Source organism: Cyprinus carpio, chromosome A22 (assembly GCF_018340385.1).
Source record: "Cyprinus carpio isolate SPL01 chromosome A22, ASM1834038v1, whole genome shotgun sequence".
NCBI classification, from domain to species: domain Eukaryota; kingdom Metazoa; phylum Chordata; class Actinopteri; order Cypriniformes; family Cyprinidae; genus Cyprinus; species Cyprinus carpio.
In genome coordinates, this window is record NC_056593.1 from 15,466,173 (window position 1) to 15,486,618 (window position 20,446).

A 20,446-nucleotide genomic window follows, 5' to 3' on the forward strand; every position below is an offset into this window, starting at 1 on the left:
TGAGCTTCATACCTTCAGCTGCAGCTCCTTGTATCTCTTGGACATGCGGATCAGTAGCTTGTGTCCGTTGATGGTAGCCGGCTGCAGCTGGTAGTACTGCACCATCGCCTGCGCCGCCTCCACGTATGCCATTTCCAGAAAAGCCTGACGCCGGAGTCAAATCGTTAAAGCGTGGATGAAACATAAAAGCTGTCAGATGTGATCCGAACAGATCTTCAAGATATTCTTTTTAATTGTGTAATAAATCTTCAAGACAGTTACAAGGTCAATTCAATGCCAGGCATTTCAGGCTCATGTCAAACTTGGCGCTGGACCCAGAATTGGATCCAGTCTGTACTAACAGGACCAATCAAAAAGTCAAATGTGATTAATGAATCGGGGTGATGGAGACATCATCGGTGTCAGGGTTTAAATGCACTACGATAAAGTACATAAAGTGCTCGTCTAAATCTATTTTTGCAGAACTCAGCCTAGCGCTACGGTATTATTTACGACAAACTGTACGATATATCATTGCTATCTTCTTTTCAGAGCTGAAACTCCTACCTGATGCGTCGTGCGCATGAGGATGTAGTTGGTCACTTTGCCGAAGGGAAGTCCCAAGTGGATGACGTCATTCTCCGTGCAGCTGCCCTCCGGGAGGTTACAGATGTGCACAACGCGTCCGGGACACGCTTTACGCTGAAGAAACTGAGGACACAACATAAATTAATTATATATTCCATATTAAACATTTTTGTAACATATGTTACAAATTAAATACATCAACAATATTTAGATGAAATATAGGTTAACATTTAAGATGTCTGTGATTAGCAGGTCATGTGTGTTCAAACAGATCCATCATCTGTGCTCACTAATGCCCCCTACTGCTGCTGAAATACAGCGTTCACCTAGCATTGCCAAAAAACAATGACCAAACCAGGGCCCATGAGACAAAGTCGGCCGTGATGACCTTTGATTGCGGCCTTGCCATATCACAAGAGGAAAGAAGAAACATGCCATTGAATTATAACTTAATTTCTAATTCATATATATATATATTTTTCTTTTTTTTTTTTTTTTTTTTTGCTTTGAAATGTAAAAAAACTGTGATTTTTGTTAAAAAAATATATATAAAAACCTTCAAAACACCTTTATATATATTTTTTATATTTATTTATAGTATTTATATTTATTTATAATAATTATATTATTAAAAAATGAGTTTAATATGTTTTAATAATATAGTTGGATATACTACATTCACGTTCAGCCCACTGTCCTCAATTAAGTTTTATTTTTGGCCCTTCGCATTGAAAAGTTTGGGAGCCTAACATACTTCTTCATCAAGTTGAAATGTATTATTTAAAACTGAGTCCGAAAAAAAAAAATTTAAACCTGATCTGAAAACGAGATATTACTGTGTGATATCATAAATATCTAATAAAATGAACCTAGGTTTTATTTATTCATTAAATAAAGAGCATTAATATATATAATATATATATATATATATATTAATTTAAAAAATTAAGAGTTAGTCTATGCAATTAAATTAAAGAGTTAATCTATGCAATGATATAAAATTAAAAAATATATATATATTGATAATATGAAAACTACATAAAGTCTCTAAATTTTAAATATGTAAAATTAGCTAATTAATCTATATTATACCTAAAAATAGATGTTAAAAGTTAACGATAATTCTATATTATTTTATTATACCATAATTTATAGATCTTAGGAAGGATTTAAAATGTCATTTTATCCTATTAATCTACACTGCCGTTCAAACTTTTGTGGTCAGAAATATTTTTTATGTTTTTGAAAATTTTCTTCTGCTCATCAAGGCTGTATTCATTTAACCAAAGATTCATTCAAAACAGTAATATTGTGAAATATTATTACAATTTAAACTGTTTTCTTTTAAAGAATATTTTAAAATTAAAAGCCATTCCTTCAGTCTTCAGAGTCACATGATTCTTTAGAAATAATTATTTTATGTTGATTTGCTGCTCAAGAAATTTCTGTTATTATTAGTTGAGTTGTGCTGCTTCATATTTTCATTGGAAACTGTGCCTTTTTTCCCTTCAGATTATTTAATAAACAGAAAACAGAAAAGAACAGTATTTTTTAAAATAGACATTATATAATTTATATTTTTAAATAGTATATATATTATAAAAAAATTAAATGTGTCATTATAAATGTCTTTACTGAGACTTTTAATCAATTGTATGCATTCTCGTACGTATAGCAAAATCAAAATACTGTAAAAAGCCTGTAAATTGAATTTCCGTGACAGTAATTTAAGCTTGAGGGAGGTGGGATGTGTACAGGGAGGTTTTCACATGGAGGTGGCAGGATTTGATTGACAGCAGCAAGTGTGAGAGGCGCTCAGCCCACATGAGCACAGGGTCAGAGACGAGGGTCAGTGTTTACACTGCAATTTACACACCATAGGAGGAGTATTATAGTGTAAGCACCACAGAGATCCACAGAGTGTGTGAGAACTGATTAATTATCATGACCGCTGATCGTGAGAATGAAAGCAGTGAAACTCGTGACGTTCCTATCATCCGTGATTCAACCGTCGGACTCAGACCGGATCTCAAATCGGTGCCAAAAAGGCACAGAATGTGACAACCACTTGCAAATTCAAAGCCTTAAACCAATGTTAATCTAGACATGGTTGATTTCTGGGTTTATCTGCGGCTGGCCGCTGACCGACTCTAACAGTCTGGGCTGAGCTCGTGATAATTCTGTGAATGGCTTCCTGCCAGACTTTCCCTTTGGCCAAATGTGACAAAAAGGTCACATTAGATCTACCTCCATAAACACATACCAAAATAGACCGCCAAACAGGCTGTTTATGCCTCTGCTATATGCTGTATAAGTCAGTGTGTAACTGTGAATGGCTTCTGTGTGCTGGCCTAGTAAAATGCAACACTGGTGTTTTGGAGTTCGTTCAGCTTATTGTAGGCAGTTGAAGATTGTTGAGTGGCTCCATGTTCTGGCAATGAGGGTGATTATGTTGAAATGTTGGGTGAAACATAACTCTGGAAGTGGAGTGAAACCCTGAGGGGCTGTGGCTGCTGCTGATTGGCCGGCATGGAATGCCAATCTAAAGAATTTTTTTTATGATTGATACCAAAGCACTGAAAAATCTTAGCTGCCACTGAGGCCGTATCCTAAGACACAAACGCTGAAAGTTACACACGTGTACCTTATTTACCCCTAAATGATAATAGTTTGTACCTTTTGAAAGGTTACTGCATCAGTATTGTACATATTTTGTAGAAATTGTTGCAAAAATAATGAGTCTTTCAAACAGGTTTCCCCAATCACATTTTCTGTCTGTCATTGGTTGGCCAAACGAATAGCCACACCCCCAAACTCGTGCGATTGGTTGAGTCAGTGTTGCTATGGGTTTCCCAAACCTCCTGTCATTGCTCTGCAAACAAAAGTAATGACCGTTTTCAAACAGGTAGTGGCTTCAAGGGCACATTTTGATGGGAAATCAACCTAAAAAAGTTTGTCTCTGGTTATTAAGTGGCAGTTTTTTTATTACCAAGATATTATAGGCATCAACCTATAAAGTTTTTTTTAAATATGCACATAAACTGACAGTCATCACTGATAAGCCACTACTAAATATTGTAGAAATTTAATTTACTGTAAAGTTGGTTTGCAATGATTTATATCATAAAAATATTTTTTAAAGTTGATTTGAATTGATTTGTATGTTTTTTATTTTATGTTTTCATTTTAATTTTAGTTAAAATTTTAGTAATTATTTTTAGTGTTTAGTTTTTTCTGTATATAGTTTATTTTAGTTTTATTTGTAGTTATTTTTGAACATCAGCTTACATTAAATGAAAATGAGAAATACTGCCTTGGCTAGCATAAATAAAATAATACAATTTCCGTCTTTTATCCTTTAATTTGGTTATATGTTTGTTTGTTATGGTCACACTTTAGTTTTAGTTAACTACAATAACCCTAAGTTGTGATAAAGCATTTTAACACCAAATAAAGACGAGAAATAACTAGATATCTGAGATTAGATAACTGCTAAATGTCTTCTGTATGCCAACAAATATGGCATATTTCTATACAATATAATTGCTAACATAATTTATGTGCAAAATCAAAATAACAGAAATTATTTTGAATAATTCTGTCACATGGCGTTATGGGACATCGACATGACTTTTTAATTAATTTTACTTTTTTATTTTATTTAGATGTGCTAGCTAATTAATTTTACTTTTTTATTTTATTTGGTTTTGTATATGATTTGATATGCTTGATTTGATTTTTGATTTGGAATATTTTTAATGCAATATCCTAAAATTTGCATAAAAATATATACAGTGAACAAAAATTGGTATAGAAACAATTTTCACTCGGAAATTGCTAGTAAATTTTACAAACATTTACAAGGAAAGGACAAGTAACACTGAAATTAGTCATTAAAGTTTCTAGTAGAAAAACTGAAAGAGTATTTACTTAAAAAACATACTCCAATTATCTACAATTTACAACTAGTGCTACGATATGTAACATATATGATGTTCATTATTACCAGTAAAATGTAACCAGTTTCCACAAAGCAAATCTATTTTTCAGTCACTGTCTAAGCCAACATCTGTCACCATTTCTTTTGTTATTAAAATGCATTGGTACTTTGATGACATCTGTTTTATGTGACTGTAACAGAATGCAGTAGTGCTGTATTATGGATGTCAACTGAGACAATGACACTTGGCAAGAAATGAAGAGATTTGTCGTGAGCACATAAATTAGGAGAACGAAAGGCATTCTCTTTGGAGATCTAGCGATGATGGGCACCATATCACGCTACAGATACATCTGTTCACTTATCACACAGGCCCTGGAACAGGTTCATCTGAAATCTATAGCATGCACTTTCTGAATTTCATCTATCTCATGGTATTCCCGCTGTCAGAAAGCCTTTATCCCCCAAAGATCAGGTTACGATTCTGTGGACTGAAACTGAATTCCCAGCCACAGAGCCTTTAAAGAATCCGGGAACACATCACACACTTCTTGACTACTTGGCCAGATCTGTCAAAACCCCGAATTTCTTTGTGTAGAGTCTGAGTCTGTGCATCCTTTCACACGATAAACTGAAAACTAAAAGAGTTATAAAAGCACCGCTGATGTACAGCTGCTGTAAAACAGGTGGGTTTAATAGGAGCTAACATTAGCCCATGCCTCTCCAGTGGACTAAATCATAAATAACTTGGCTAAAAAGACCATCATAAAGAATCGTTGTGCAAGTCTCTGAATCCACAAGCTGGCAACCGCATAAAATACCGTCCTGCACAGGACATGCTTTCAATTATAGGTGGCAGACGTCTGTGCAAGGTCAGAGCATCTAATCCGAAACAATGCTTCACACCGTCCATATGTGAAGACCCATCAGTCACACTCAGCTGTCTGTCACATTACTACAGTTCACGCAAACAAAACACGAGAATGAGAGGTGAAATGAAAAACAGAAGACAAACCGATGACAAGAATAATGTAGAAGTGCCTTATTTATAACAATTAATAAAATACATATTTAGAAACTGTTATAATATAATATAATATAATATAATATAATATAATATAATATAATATAATATAATATAATATAATATATCATTTTAATAATGCAGTGTTATATGTACCTAGCATTTCAAATAAATGCTGTTCTTTTGAACTTTCTATTCATTAAAGTATCCTGAAAAAAATGTATCTCAGTTTCTACAAAAATATTGTGCAACACATCTGTTTCAACAATGATAAGATGAAATGCTTCTTAAAGCAGCTTTAACATGCAGGAATAAATTATATTTGAAAATATCATAAAATAGTTAATACTTATTTTCAATTGCAGTGATATTTCACAATACTGTTTTCATTTCTTGGTGAGCCTAAGACTTCTTTCAAAAGCATAAAAAAAAATTCCTACAACCCCAAACTTGTGTTATAATGCACTGCATTTAGTCAGAGTTTAATTATCATTAATCAAGAAATTATTATTATTACTATTATTATTGTGACTGTAAACTGCGATTATAAGGCATATAACAAGTTTCAACCCCAAATGGCGTAACAATGATTCTCTCTTGGTAACTCAGTTTCAGTCTGCTTTGGTTTGCTACACTAAATTACATATGCAAGTCATTATTAGTATTATTATTATAACATTTTAAATAAGACTGAATAATGCAAAAATAAAATTAATTCTAAAATAGTATGATTATTAAATTTTAAAAAAGTTAGTTAATTAGTAACATTTGCTAGATAAAAACTGGTTTTGGGGAGTAGATAAATAATGTGTAATTACAGGCAATTTGGCAAGTAACATTTATATATTTTAGAAATTACAACAAAATACAGTGCAAGAACTACAGTCAGACTCACACTGATGTAAGAGACTCAAATCAATAACCCGTTTACTGAAGAAAATCTTAGCTTTTTTTTTAGCTGGAAAGCAAATCTAAATAAAAAAAAACTATATTTTTGCCCTAACTTCAAAAATCAAAACCAAAAGCAAAACAGGTGGTTTTGTGTCATGTTATGTTTCACTGAGAGATTGTATATATTGCTACAACTGACAGCAATGATCAGCATTATTTTTATGCAAAAAAAAACTGTTATATATAATTTATTTATTTATAAAAAATATTTATATAAAATGTATTCTTTCTGACCGTGATACTGTGCTTTGTATCATGGGTGGTAGATTTTTTTCTAATCACTCAGCACTGGCAGGTCGGGCAAAAAGTTAATTTTGGAGCCTGATCACACAGCTAAATAAAGTCCCCCGACAACAAAAACTAGTGTTAGTTTTCACACAGGACAAGATCTGTCTGGCCTGATGCATTCCCGCCTTATTACAACAGCACGACTACATAACTGCCTGAACCAAGTGTCATCGGCACCTATTGATTTAGCTGAAAAATGCAGTTGTGCTGGAAAGTTTCCAAAGCTATATATTCACAACTCTTGATACAGAAACAATCCCATATTGATTCTACCGAACTAAACTCTTTACTAGTAACAGTGCTGAGCCATACAATACTGCTGGCTTCCACCTGCTCTCAACAAGCTCTAGCAATGAAGATGGCTCTGTTGTCCTTTGAATAATAACCGTTAGACTATGGTAATAAGCACTAAGTAATCTGTCAGTCAATGAAATAGTGTGACCTTAATATAGAGCACTCTGTATCTCAACACTCTTGGCTTCTTTACAAACCCTGTGAGCTAAAGGCGAAAAGAACAACGCTATGAGATAAACCAACAAACATTCACAAATAAAGACCTCATTATCTAGAGCTAGGTGACATTTTAAAATTGCATTCTTAAAAAGTCAACGCCAAATATCATGTAAATCTTAATAAAAAAAAAAATCATCTGTTTAATTGTCTGACCAATTTGAACCCTTACCCCTGCTTGGTGCGAAGTAAATCCCGCCCCTGAGAGAGGAAATGACTTCATGGCTGTGCCAGGCAAATACGAAGCACTTCCAGTTGAAACATCTGTAGAAAACAGGAAACGACTTCAGATATCCAAATATATGCTGTTATATAATAAATGTTGACTACAATTGTCTAGAATACATCTAATCAGCAAACTGTTCAGCAAATAAATTGAGGAAACACTAAATAGTTAGACTCCATTAAATAGTTTGACTAAGTTACTTTTGTGTTGATGTATTTCCTATTGAAACAGGAAGTTGGGGCAGGGAATACTGAAGGGCTTGCAGTTCTTTTTAAAATAGCCAATAGCCTTTAGTTTAAGTAACTGCCCAACAAAACCACAGAAAGTCACTAAATTTGCAACCAAATGATATTTGGAAAAGGATATAACGTAATTAAAAAAAAGTGTTAGCATAACACAGATAAACCATGTTTTCCATGTTGATGAGTGTTTGCTCATCTGCAATACGTCTAGGACGTTTCCTATCCAATGTCAAACAGATGTTTTTAAAATGTCTTTAAGATGTTTATGATTTAGAATGAATGTACTGTAAAAATGACATTGTATCTTATCTTAAAGACGTCTATCAGATGTTTGTACACAGCAGATGCTTTCCAGATGAAGTGATCTTTAATGGACATCTTGCAGATATGTGTGTGCTATCTTGGTTGTGTCTTGATAATGCTAGTCAGTGGTGCTATCTGAGAAGTACACTATTATACAGATGGCCCAAAAGCTAACAAACATGTTATTTCATGGAGTCTAATCTGTAAAATAGTTAAAAAGATATCAAAACAAGAAACACATTTAATAAAAATGACCAGTGAAAAGTTTTTTCCGTCATTTCTGACAAACAAAAAAACTGGTGTTAGCACACATCACTCAGTGTGCCGGTTTGTAGACACTCCACTCCCCCGCCACTGTACTGACAGCCCTAAAAATAGTGTCCTCTAAAATCACGTCCCTGAGCTTTCAGCCTCCTGAATTTTCGGAACTTACACTGTACTACAAATTAGGAGATTTGACTTACCTTGACTGGCAGCCGACGTGTATGCCAAAGTGTTACTCAATGCCATGTTGAGACATCCTTCAGACGATACGGGAAAGTGCACTGCTCCGAGTGTTGGGCTGTGAAGGGACAGCACTGCATTAAGATAATAAATCCCAGTGCATCTGGTCTGACTATATCTTATGACAGCTCAAAATTCAGATCATAACCCTCTCTATATAGAAGAAGACACTTTATAAAATAACTGTGTTTAATACGGAGATAGGCTGTACTCATAAAATGCTTAACAAGAGAATCACAGACGATGACCGATACGTAACTCGGATCAAAATAGACCACATACAAACAAGCCCCTTAAAACTATCTTGTTTCTACACCAGGTTAGCAACTATTACTGTAGCTGCCCGTGCATCAGAGTTTGCTGATTGATTATCACCATCATAAGACACTTAAAAATACACTGCTCATCAACTGATGAGTGTTGTAACATGGTACAAAAGTAAATTTTCTTTGTACTCACCTTTCGGTGTAGAGCGAACAGTTCTGTAGATGTAACTTGCCCTTCACATGCTGGTCCCAGTCCTGAAAACAGCACACACACACAGACACGATATGCCTGTCAGATAGACTTCACTATGATCCTTCTCTATGAGAGTGAGAGATTCCCCTGGTGTAGCCACAACCTGGGCCAATTAGAAAGCTAGTAGTTCACAGCAGAGAAAAGGCAAGCAATAGTTGAGAACGAATGCGATTATGGCAAACTCTTGCAGAACAACTGTGTCCTCGCCCCCTCTAAACCTGCCTCCACTCGACACATGCCAGCTGCCACAAAAGCATTCACACCCTAGTGTAACCAATGAGCCCATTTTAAACAAGAATCAAGAAAACCCTCTCAATTCTGCAGAAATAACTGGAAAAAAAACAGTTGCTGCTGTCGAGACAACTGGATCTCAATTCTGTATACTGGATGCTGGAGCTGAGACATCAGGACAGACTTAAGTAGATATGGTCCACAGTTCATTAGCAGAATTCAAAGCTTTACATAAATTTAGGACACATGTATAGGGAAAAAACTTAAGAGCTTTGTGAGGTTTGTCTTAACTATTTGATTCTGTTAAAACCTAGTATTGAGATCCGTCTTTGTTGTCTGATCACAAGAAGGATTAAATACAAGTATGAACAAGGTCCAATATTTTTTTGATCCCATCTTGTGTCATCTGATCTCAACTGGACATTGTTAAATACAGGTGGTAACGGAATCCTAAATTGTGTCTGATCCAGCCAACATTCAGAGTAGTTGAAAACACATCACATTTGTAGTGTAAATGCCATTCCATATTTGAGGCTGGTGCGAATGGGCCATTTCCTTTAATCTCACCTTCAGGTTGTAAACCTTCTTCTCACAAATGGTGCACTGATGTGGTAGGTGTGAAGGTGTTGTCCCATGATAGTCACTGAACTGGTGGGATTGCAATTGCAAGGTAACCCTTTCCTCACTCTGGGAAACCTGTGGCTGCTGTTGAAATCCCCCTTGCTGCCCAAGGGGTGGGCCAATCCCTGGGCCACATGTTGAGTTGAACTTAGGATCTGCTGTGGGTTCCTCTGGGTTATACAACTCTGCTCTCTGACCCACAAACCCTGGTCCAGGTGGTACCCAACCACCAGAACCTGTTCCTGTACCTATATCCATCTTCCCCAAGTTGATCGGACCTTTCCATTGATCCTTAGAGGCTGATGAGGCTGATCCCAAATTCTGATCATTGCTTCCTCCCATGAAACAAGTTTGTTGTACTGGTGTTTCTGAGGAATAGAAATCCCTTTGAAAATTGCCATGGACATTGTTTCTGGGTTGTGTAGTGGCTCCACCATACTGTCCCACATCACATGCTTTACTAGTGACCACTGAAGCCCCTCCCAGATATCCAAACTGCAAGCGACGGTCCGTGTCCGTCGAAAATGTTCCAGCCTTTTTGCTGAAATCATTGTGCTGACTAGCTTTCTGGTTGGACACCCCACTATAGCTGGTGGGCCTGATTCCTGTGGGATTTGGGGCAAAGCCACCACCAACCAGTTGTCCCAATGCAGCATTTGGTGGTGGGAAGGCTATGGGTGGAGGTGGAAAGGTCCCACTGTGGGCTTGGGCCATGCTGGAGCCCCGAAGATGGTTGAAGAGAGGCTGGGACATGGCCACATTGGAAAGAACCTGATTTAGGACAGTGGCTGCAGTGGCAGTATTGGTGGTCTGGGCGAGTTTGAGGCGGTGTAGGGTGAGCTGGGCCTGAAGCTGAGCCAGCTGAAGACTGGCAGGACTCAGCAGCAGGTTCTGACCCAGTCCACCATGAGCACTAGCCAGAGGAGCAGACTTATTATCAAGCTTTTCTCCTGAGGTACTGTGGAGAGACAAATAACAGTTCATCAGTTAAATGACCATGATCCGTGGCAAATATACACAGTAAAAACTAGACATCAACAAGTGACTATGCAAACAGTTACATGGGTTACAAATTTAGTGAGAACTCTTAAAACTGAAAGGTGTTGTTTTGCAAAACTTCAAGGTGCTGAAATGGGTCTTGCCCACTTCAGAAACATTCTTCCTGGCCAGACATGAGATCACAAACTCTAGACTCCCTGTCCCTGTTTGAGTGGACTGATTAATGTGCTCACATGCTTGCTAAATTTAGCAAGCACTACTATCAATCAAAATATCTATGCAAGCCTGATACCACTCTAGCTGAGCACACACCCTCCAAGCCAAGAACTGACATAAGTGGCAAAGCCCCAAGGGAAAGTTGTATTAGTGGTGAAAGAGTGACCAACAATGTTCTCAAAGGTACAGTCCACGATAAGGGGATTTAACCTCAGAGGTTTATCATGAAGTAGATTCCAGTTGTTCTCGTCTTTCAAATACAGACCAAGGTTATACATGAGCAGTCAAGAAACAGCTGGAACAAGGGGATGCCCTCAGATCCTTTCAGATCTGAATTTGTGCAACTGAATCTTTTGGTGGGATTAACACCTCTCCAGAGTAGTGCTGGAGTCATTTAGGATTATGACATGAACTTACAGGAGACTTTCCAGATCATAAAGTTCACACATCAATACTGGCTCTAAATAAGTTATCCCCTAGACCCCAAGATAATAAGATAATAGTTTTTTTGTCTGCTTTTGTACTCATTACACAAATGTTCATATTTATAACACATATTTCATTAAAGATTTGCAAGTAGGAGACAGATCATAGTTGCATTCCAATTTACAGCACTCCTACGCAGTGTTCAATGACTTATGGAGTAATTTACCTCTCCACTTCCTGTTAAAGGTAGGGTAGGTGATTTCGAATAGGCTAGCAATAGCAAGCTAGCTTTGGAAACAAGATCCGCCCTCCCAGCAAATTACTCCACAAAGCCACTCTCCTCCAATACACATGAACGTGAACAGGCAGACCAGAGGCTAACCAGCGACACGATGAGAGACGGAGTTGGTGGAGGGTTGAATGCAGTGCTGCCAGATTTCCTCATGTCTAATTCACCGATGTGAAAACATTACAGTTCAAAGTGTGTAATATTACAATAATAACACCTTCCATTCTCGCTCGGTCTGCAAAAGCGTACTGGAACGTGCTGATGACATATCATGTCTGTGTGAAAAGGGTGCATGTAGGTATGGAAATACATATGTTGACAGGTAGGTAGGAAAGCCTATCATAGCGCTCAGAGGGATCGAGGGATATGATTGGACGAACGTTTTATGGTCCTATGACTTTCACAGATGATATAAATACATATAAATACAAGTTAGCCAGGGAAGAAGCCTACTTCAACATGTTAAAAATAAGTTAACTATATATATTGCAAAATAATGACAAAATTGCTTTATTTTGTCATACTATTTGACTGTTAGTGATGTTCGGACCTATTAAAAATCAAAACTCTATTTGTATGTGTGGGCGGGGCAGCAGACAAATGGGTGTCTATTAGATCTGTAAACTTTTGAAAAACGTGACTTGAGGCTGAGCTCTAATTGGCTTGTTTTAGATTGTCCTCGGGGCGCAGAGCACTAGACCCTCCCATTTTTGATTTTAGCGAATCAGTATTGTTTTTATATATTTTTTGGCCTTATGTGATTGGGTATCTCTTCTGAGATTAAAGTAAATTTGATTTTATCTTTACAAAAAATCTTTTCACAAGAATTAAACAAAAAAATATAGCCTATATAAATATAGATCATGGAGCTTGCCTTGGATGGAGTTTGCTAGCTGGATGCGATGTAAGTCATGTCTTTTATTGTTTTCCCTGTTTGTTATCTTAAAGTCCTGTTACTGAAGCATTGTGGACAGCAACACAGAAGGTACTGAAACAATGCAGTTTAACTTGAGGCGACCATCACAATCCCAATAACAATGGCTTGTGCAGATGATATAGTTATCCAATGGACATGTCTCTTTTCAAGTAAAATATGAGTCTTTATGGACGTTTTATTATATGCACAATATTAAAATAGATAAATTGGACATACATTCAGTCACGTCTGACAGCTTCACAAATATGTTGTCAATACCATTAAAATTAAGAAAAGAATAATGGTCTATAAGTATTTAGGAGATTACAGTTTTTGCATATTTATTATATTGGGCTTTATTAAACCTTATGAAAATATAATGAATTTATATGCAATATTTTACAACAAGTCAATTTATTGAACAATTTTCACAGTCTTTAAACTAAGATCTTAAAGGATTTAATATCCTATGGTTCCCTCGTGTGGAAAACATTAGTATTATGGCCTTTTATTTATTTGATTTTTTTTTATAATTACACGTTTAATGATTACCTTACTGATAATACACCCACATTAAACTCAAATTCACTGATTCGTGGGATCTTATTTCATGCTTTAACAGTTGCATTTTCAACTTCCATTTTTTTTTTAGCTAAGCAGTAATGATACATTATTATGTCATTTTTCAAATGTTTATTTAACATTTCACATTTTTGAAAACTCCTGCCAGGGTGAAGATTTTCAAAAACTCCGGTTGCAGTGTTATCGTGTAGACAGCGAAACCAGAGATTTTGGCTTGTGACGTCGGAGCATGCACTGTTATCTCCGCCTACTGGAAACTTTTTTAGACTTCTGATTGGCAAACATGGTTTGACAGTTGAGATTATATCGCCAACTGTTGGCTTGGCATGCTCTTGACAGTGTTTCACAGCATGTGTTTGCGTTTTCATGTGTACTGATATTTTTAAAAAAAACGGAAGAAGGGAAAACTCTGTTTATAAAAAGTGCAAATGTGTACGTGTGGACAAGGCCTAAAAGATGGTGGAATACACTTTGAAGAGTTTCACAGGGCACTATTGGAACATACCCCTGGGTGAACGTGTAAGAACAAACCAAAATATCTATACCCAAAGCACATGGTTACATCAGTATTTGAAGCATTAGTCTAATAAATATAGAGTTGCAGCGAGAAATTGGCAACCAGTCCACCTCTGTTTCAAGCACTCCTGATATTTATGCAGGGATATAGAGACTGTCGTCTCTCAATGACATTACACAGCAAGAGCTAAGGCTAACCAACTGCTAGAGTTCATACACGGTTACCGCTTATATAATGAGGAATTGATAGGGAAAAAGTAGACTATCATGAGTGGTTGGAGTTGACTTTAATGTTTCTCAAACCACAAAGAAACATACGGATATTAGTTTCATTGTTGTTAGCATGTAGCTAATGGCTTATGATGCTTCAAAATGTGCTCAATGTCAAAATCTTTGTCGACATTAAGAAATGCACATAAAAAAAGTTTTATTAGTTATTATTCAGATCACATCTAGATTTAATATTGGACTGTTGTTAGCACGTTAGCATGGAGCCTAGTGCTTCTTATGACTTGAAAGGAACTTTATATCTTTAAGGACATTAAAATAAATAAATAATATTTTTTTTTTAATATTAACTTATTTCTCAGACCACAATTGGATGCAGATAAGAGTTTCAATAAAGGTTTGTTATTAGCAAGAAAACTTGTAGCCAAGAGCTACTTATGTGTTGAAAGGCACTTTATATCTTTGTGGAAACTAAAAGATGTACATACAGTTTTATTTTATTGTACTAAGCAGCACCAGCAGTAAACTGGTACTTAAATATGGGTGTATATTACCAAGTTACTATTAGCCTGGACAGCCTGGCATGTGAAACGGCATGCAAAAATGTAATGGAAATCTTGGGCTAAGACACAACATACATAAATGAGATTTTATGGTACAACTGGCCTTTGAGACCCAACAGCTGCTCAACTGTAGCATACCACAATTAAGACTGCAGAAATGGAGCCAACGATGGATTTAAAAAGTCTAGTTTTATGGTTGGCATGCTATAATATGATCTTACACATCTTAAGTGCACGTAAACACAACGACTAACTCTCTCAGTTTGGGTTTCAAAAATACTGAAATGTTAGTAGCACGCAAGTAGTGCTTAATTCCTAAAGCACATTTGCCAGATTTATTTACATTTATTTTAATAGATTTGCTTGACAGATTTGTTTTTCTTCCTCCAAAAACCTTATTTGCACATTGTTAATATGCTGTATTGATCCTTTTTTGGTATTTTGTCAAAAATGTATCAAAATGATTGATTATGATTGACAAAATCAAAACTGGATAAACAAACATTTGCTTGCATGGTTGTGCCACTAAAGAGGACTGCTAGATATTATGGTGGTATCGTACTACCTTCATGACTCAAAAGCCTAAAATACACCAGTGACACACAACACACCGCGCTCAGCTACCACCACCAACCAATACAGCTCTCACAGCTGCCCGCTGGCTTCTGCACTCGAGTCGTCTCATATAAGCAGAGGATCCAGGTGTCAAATGCCCTTCGCCAATTAATACAAGCCCGTCTTAGGACAGGAAATGTGCGAAGCATAATTATACGCTATTGTGCATGTACAATGTCTTTGCACCAGTCAGGGCCGTGGGAAGGAACAATCTGTGTGACTCTTCGTCTGTCTCTAGATAATCCTGGGATAAATTGGCAAGAGCACAGAGGTCACGCCCCGCCGACCTCATGATGCGACAAACTGTGTCCCGAAAGCAACTGTTCCATTTTATAAGAGCTGAACTTTTATTGGCTGGAAATGCATGACATCATGCCTTAGATACAGAACGGTGTCTGCAGTAACTCCTGATATAATAAAACAGCTCTTCAGAACATGACAGCTCAGAAAGATACTTAAAATATTAAAATTTTGAGTAAATGCTGTTTTTTAAACTTTCTATTCATCAATGAAAGTAGAAAAAATGTATTCCAACAAAAATATGAAGCAGCACGACTGTTTTCAACATTGATAATTATAAGAAATGTTTCTTGAGCAGCAAATCAGCACATAAGAATGATTTCTGAAGGATCATGTGAGTAATGATGCTGAAAATTCAGCTTTACATCACATGAATAAATTACATTTTCAATTATATTCTAATAGAAAACAGTCTTTGTAATACTATTTCACAATTTAACTGTATTTTTGTTCAAATAAATGGTGAACATTAGAGACAAGACATATCAAAAACATTACAAATATATTTTGAAAAATATTTCTGCAGTCCTCAGCCTACAACAACATTTGCATTCACTACAATATTTCAAAAACAGAATTTATTAGCACAGGCAACTGAGAATTGCAAATATATTTAAGATTGTCTACTCATGTGCCTACTGATAGTACATAAGCATAACCATGCGTGTTAAACAGTATCAGGGATTCAGGTAGCAAACATAATTAAAAATGGTTTTAGTATAGTTTTTGGTTTGAATTGGAATGATATGTTCTCTTGGCTGTATTTACTGTAATGTTCGTTTTATTTATTGTAGATTCATGTGTGATTTTCTGCTGCTGTAATGCATTACATAGTTTTTAAATCGAAAGTTTCTCAATTTAAAGCGACTGATTTATTGCCCCTTTTGACTATTTTTAGGATTATGTAATATTAATGTAAATAATTGTAAAATAAACGTACCCTTTTAATTCTGGAATTAAACAGCATTTAACCATGTTATAGCTATTCAATATTCATAAAAATCTAAAATGCTGTAGAATCTAAAATTCAGAAGTACAAAATGGTTCAAGAAACACATCTCCCTTTTAATTTATTACAAAAAATAAAACAATTCAAAAATGTACTCCTTAATTGTACTCCCGAACATAAACGGCTCAACAAGGAAATCAGAGACTGTCTATCCCGACAAACCCTTACAAACTTGTAACGTTGCGCGTATATATCCAGATTCAGTTACTGCTTACAGGGGCATCTGGTGTCTGTAATGTAATGTACTGCATGTAGAAGGTTTCTTTTCACATCAGCACACTTAACTAAACTTAAAGTGTAAACATACAAATTATTATACATTACAAGTTATACTACACTGTATTTTTGTAAGAGAACAAATTATTTGTGTTTATACTGTATTGTTATTTATTCGATTTGGGCATCATAAAAGATTATATTTTAAGTATATAATAATGTATTTCAAATGCAATATGCAGCCAAAACTTTTTTTAGCCAACTAAAAAAAAAAATTATTATTATTTTTTTTTGTAAATCAATATCAGAATCTTTCATTTTCAGAAACGTAACAAAAATTGTAATCATTTTAATACAAAATTATGTTAAATTGTACTGTAAACACTGAACGTGCAATTGTTCAATTAAGGACCTTTTTCAACCTAGTCTGTTCCTTTTATTGATTTATTTTCTGAAAACTATTTTCACTCAGAAATTGATAGTAAATTTCACAAAACAACACCACAAAAACTTCACGTAACAAATTGAATTAAACATGAAATTTTGGAAGTGGTAACATTGAAACACTATTTTCTTCCAATAATCTTTTAATCTAATCTAACCAATCATATATATTTTTTATTTATGTCAAAAAAAAAAAAAAAAAAAATTACAAATATTTTTTTGTGTGTGTGTAGTGAGGTTGATTCAGTTATATTAAATTGAATAAATAAAATAAAAAATCTTCTACTTCAATCAAACCAGTTGTTTTAGATACTTTAGGTCACATCACTGTTTTCAGAAAAACAAAAGTTTAAAAATGCAACCAAACACAAGATGCAAAAATTGCAACAACCTCCAAGACTGCTCAACAATTGAACTCAGTGTTAAATTTCTAATAATCGCTACGCATCTTTGTCTCTGCGTACAAAAGCACATCTATCGCGCCAGTCCTGAAACACCACACCACAAACATCAAACCTCCTCACATTTTGACACACTACATCTGCAGGCCATGTTCAGATAGGAAATAATAAATTAGCCCCTTGAAATGCGTGACAAACAGATTTAAAATTGTGTTAAATAAAAAAAACTTGGCAGCCAATTTACAATTTATGGGAGAATGCTCAGTCAACACATCAGCAGGCCGCTGGCTCTTACCTCGCGCTGTTCCTTCACTCAAGCCTACAGGTTTCTGTCTTTATAACTGCCTCTGCGTTCACTAGCCGCCTGTAGTCCCCTTTGCCTTGAATGTGTGCTGCTCCAGCAGGCTGATTTGGCCTGGAATAGCGGCTGGAGTTATGAAGAGTCACATGTGCTTCACAAAAGTGAGTGAAGGGAGAACAGGGAGGGCGATGTTACGTGAACTAAAACCTTATGGATGAAACCATTCCCAAATGGGACGAGTGCCCCTATCCAATGCATCAAGTATGGTTTCTATACGCATACTTATTTACCAGATGTATGAACTTTACTTTACCATGGAGGACAGGTTTTAACTTGATTCAACTTAGTTTGAACTAGATTTTCTAGTAACATTTTCGTTGAGCTTGCCGAAGAAAACAAACAAAAAAACAATTGTACTTTTTGTAAGTATAACCAAATATATATTACTTTATATAATACAGATTTGGAGTATGTTGTAAAATTCATGAATTATGGAACAAATGAAATTTTTAGCTGTAAAGCACCTCTACGGAAGACAATAGTGTCAGTATTAAGATAAATTTAGTTTAATGTTGTTTCAATTCAGTGTAATAACAGTGAACTAATGTAGTCATGTTGATTTAATCATATTAACATTAAATAAATCACAATAAATAATGTATTTTTGTTAAACAGTTAAACAATTCTAATTAAATTAACCACACTGGTTATTAAAGTTGGAAAAAAAAAGTGTAGTAATGTATGGAAAGGTTGTTGTTGTTTGTTTATTTTTAATGATATTTTATTTTTTTTTTTTTGATTTTTGATTTTATGTTAAATTTGATTTTATATTTTCTTTGTAACTGTGGAATTCACTAGTACTAGTAATTCAGAGAGAGAGAGAGAGAGAAATTAATTTTTAAAATTAATTTAATTTTAGCTTATCTTTAATGGATATAAAGGATATATATTTTTATCTGTTCTGACAAAAAAAAAAGATTTAATTTGATCCAGTCTTTAAAAAGTATTTTATGTAATTAAAAGGTTAGTTCATAAAATTAAATCTAACTTTGTTTAATTAAAAGGTTAATTTAATAACCATTTTGCCTGACAAGAAAAATACAAATGTAAGCCACACAAATTTAAGTAAAAAGCAAAATATGCATGTTACAATACAGATGTTAAGAAATACGCTTGTAGGGCTTCAAAGTGAAATCTAAGTTAAACATGAGCAATCCAAATCCAGACATAAATGTTCTCCAGGAGTCACGTACAAGTTTGTAGGATAATGTTAGAGTACTTAATCCTAAATGTGATCCTTGTTTGACAGCATTCTGTCATTGCCAAGATGCACACCTGGCTCTGAACTTCATATGTCGAGTTTCTCTCTGTCCTAGTTTTCACATTTTTAATTAGCAACATCCTTGCGTTGGAATGACAGATGATTGCTATCACCTGCTTATCATGATAAACTGATCCGCTGACAGCATCTGGGATAAAATGCAACACTCTGACAGATCTACTTCAAATATTGGGAATATTAACACAGAAAATCATTATGAACCACAAACACATCCAACCTTTGGGTGGAAATATTTGACAAAATTATTGATGAAATCTGAAAATAAATAATACGTAATCACGCAATAATCAAAATAATAATATTTCATTTGTTTAATTGTATCTGTTGCAAAACGTTATCAATTTTGGACAAATTGCAATAGTATTGTAAGTATAATCAAAACAGAAAAATATGTAAAATAGCCCATATTTTATAAAATACAACAGTAATGGGAAATGTAGTAACTGAAGGTCTGAACTGAATTGTAATTTTTCAATATAAACACGTTCACCACATTGTTTTCAGATAATTTTATGAATACTCAAATTAAATTTTTGGTTAAGTTAGATCCTTCCATGAAAATGAAGTGTTGTTTCACCATGGGCCATAAAATTAACAGCGTATTTAATTTTAAGCTTGAATTTCATTAAGTAACGGAAATTTAAGTTTCATTTCATGTAAATAAACTAGGGCTGTCAAATGATTAATCACGATTAATCACATCCAAAATAAAAGTTTTGTTTACATAATATATGTGTGTATACTGTGTATATTTATTATGTATATATAAATACACACACATGCATGTATATATTTAAGAAGAATATGTTATGTTTATATATTAAATATATTTATATATAATATAAAATATAAGAATATAAATATATAAATGTATATACATGTAAATATTTTCTAAATATATAATTTATGTGTGTGTATTTATATATACATAATAAATATACCCTGTACACATACATATATTATGTAAACAAAACTTTTATTTTGGATGTGATTAATCGTGATTAATCATTTGACAGCCCTAAAATAAACCTTACATTTCTATTAGCTTAGGGTTAGGGTTAGGGTTAGATATTTTGATGGTGTTAATTTCTGTCAGTATTAAACTTCATAAACTTTGTATTGTATATTATTTAATTAGGTAATAAGTAGTTAAAAGT

General features: G+C 34.6%; 1 protein-coding gene across 3 annotated transcripts in view; it reads right to left on the reverse strand.

The window, feature by feature from the left end:
• LOC109101670 (RNA-binding protein 20-like) overlaps window positions 1–20,446 on the reverse strand; it is a 57,672-nt gene that overhangs the window by 10,607 nt on the left and 26,619 nt on the right. For 2 of the 3 annotated variants that reach the window (XM_042712033.1, XM_042712034.1), the window contains exons 2-7: window positions 9,873–10,884; window positions 9,015–9,076; window positions 8,516–8,613; window positions 7,453–7,544; window positions 547–690; window positions 13–144 (exon numbers count right to left, since the gene is read on the reverse strand). In XM_042712033.1, the coding sequence (XP_042567967.1) occupies window positions 13–144; window positions 547–690; window positions 7,453–7,544; window positions 8,516–8,613; window positions 9,015–9,076; window positions 9,873–10,884 (1,540 nt within the window). Of the gene's footprint in view, window positions 1–12; window positions 145–546; window positions 691–7,452; window positions 7,545–8,515; window positions 8,614–9,014; window positions 9,077–9,872; window positions 10,885–17,941; window positions 18,435–20,446 lie in introns of those variants that run through there. The other variant, XM_042712035.1, reaches the window with a different exon arrangement.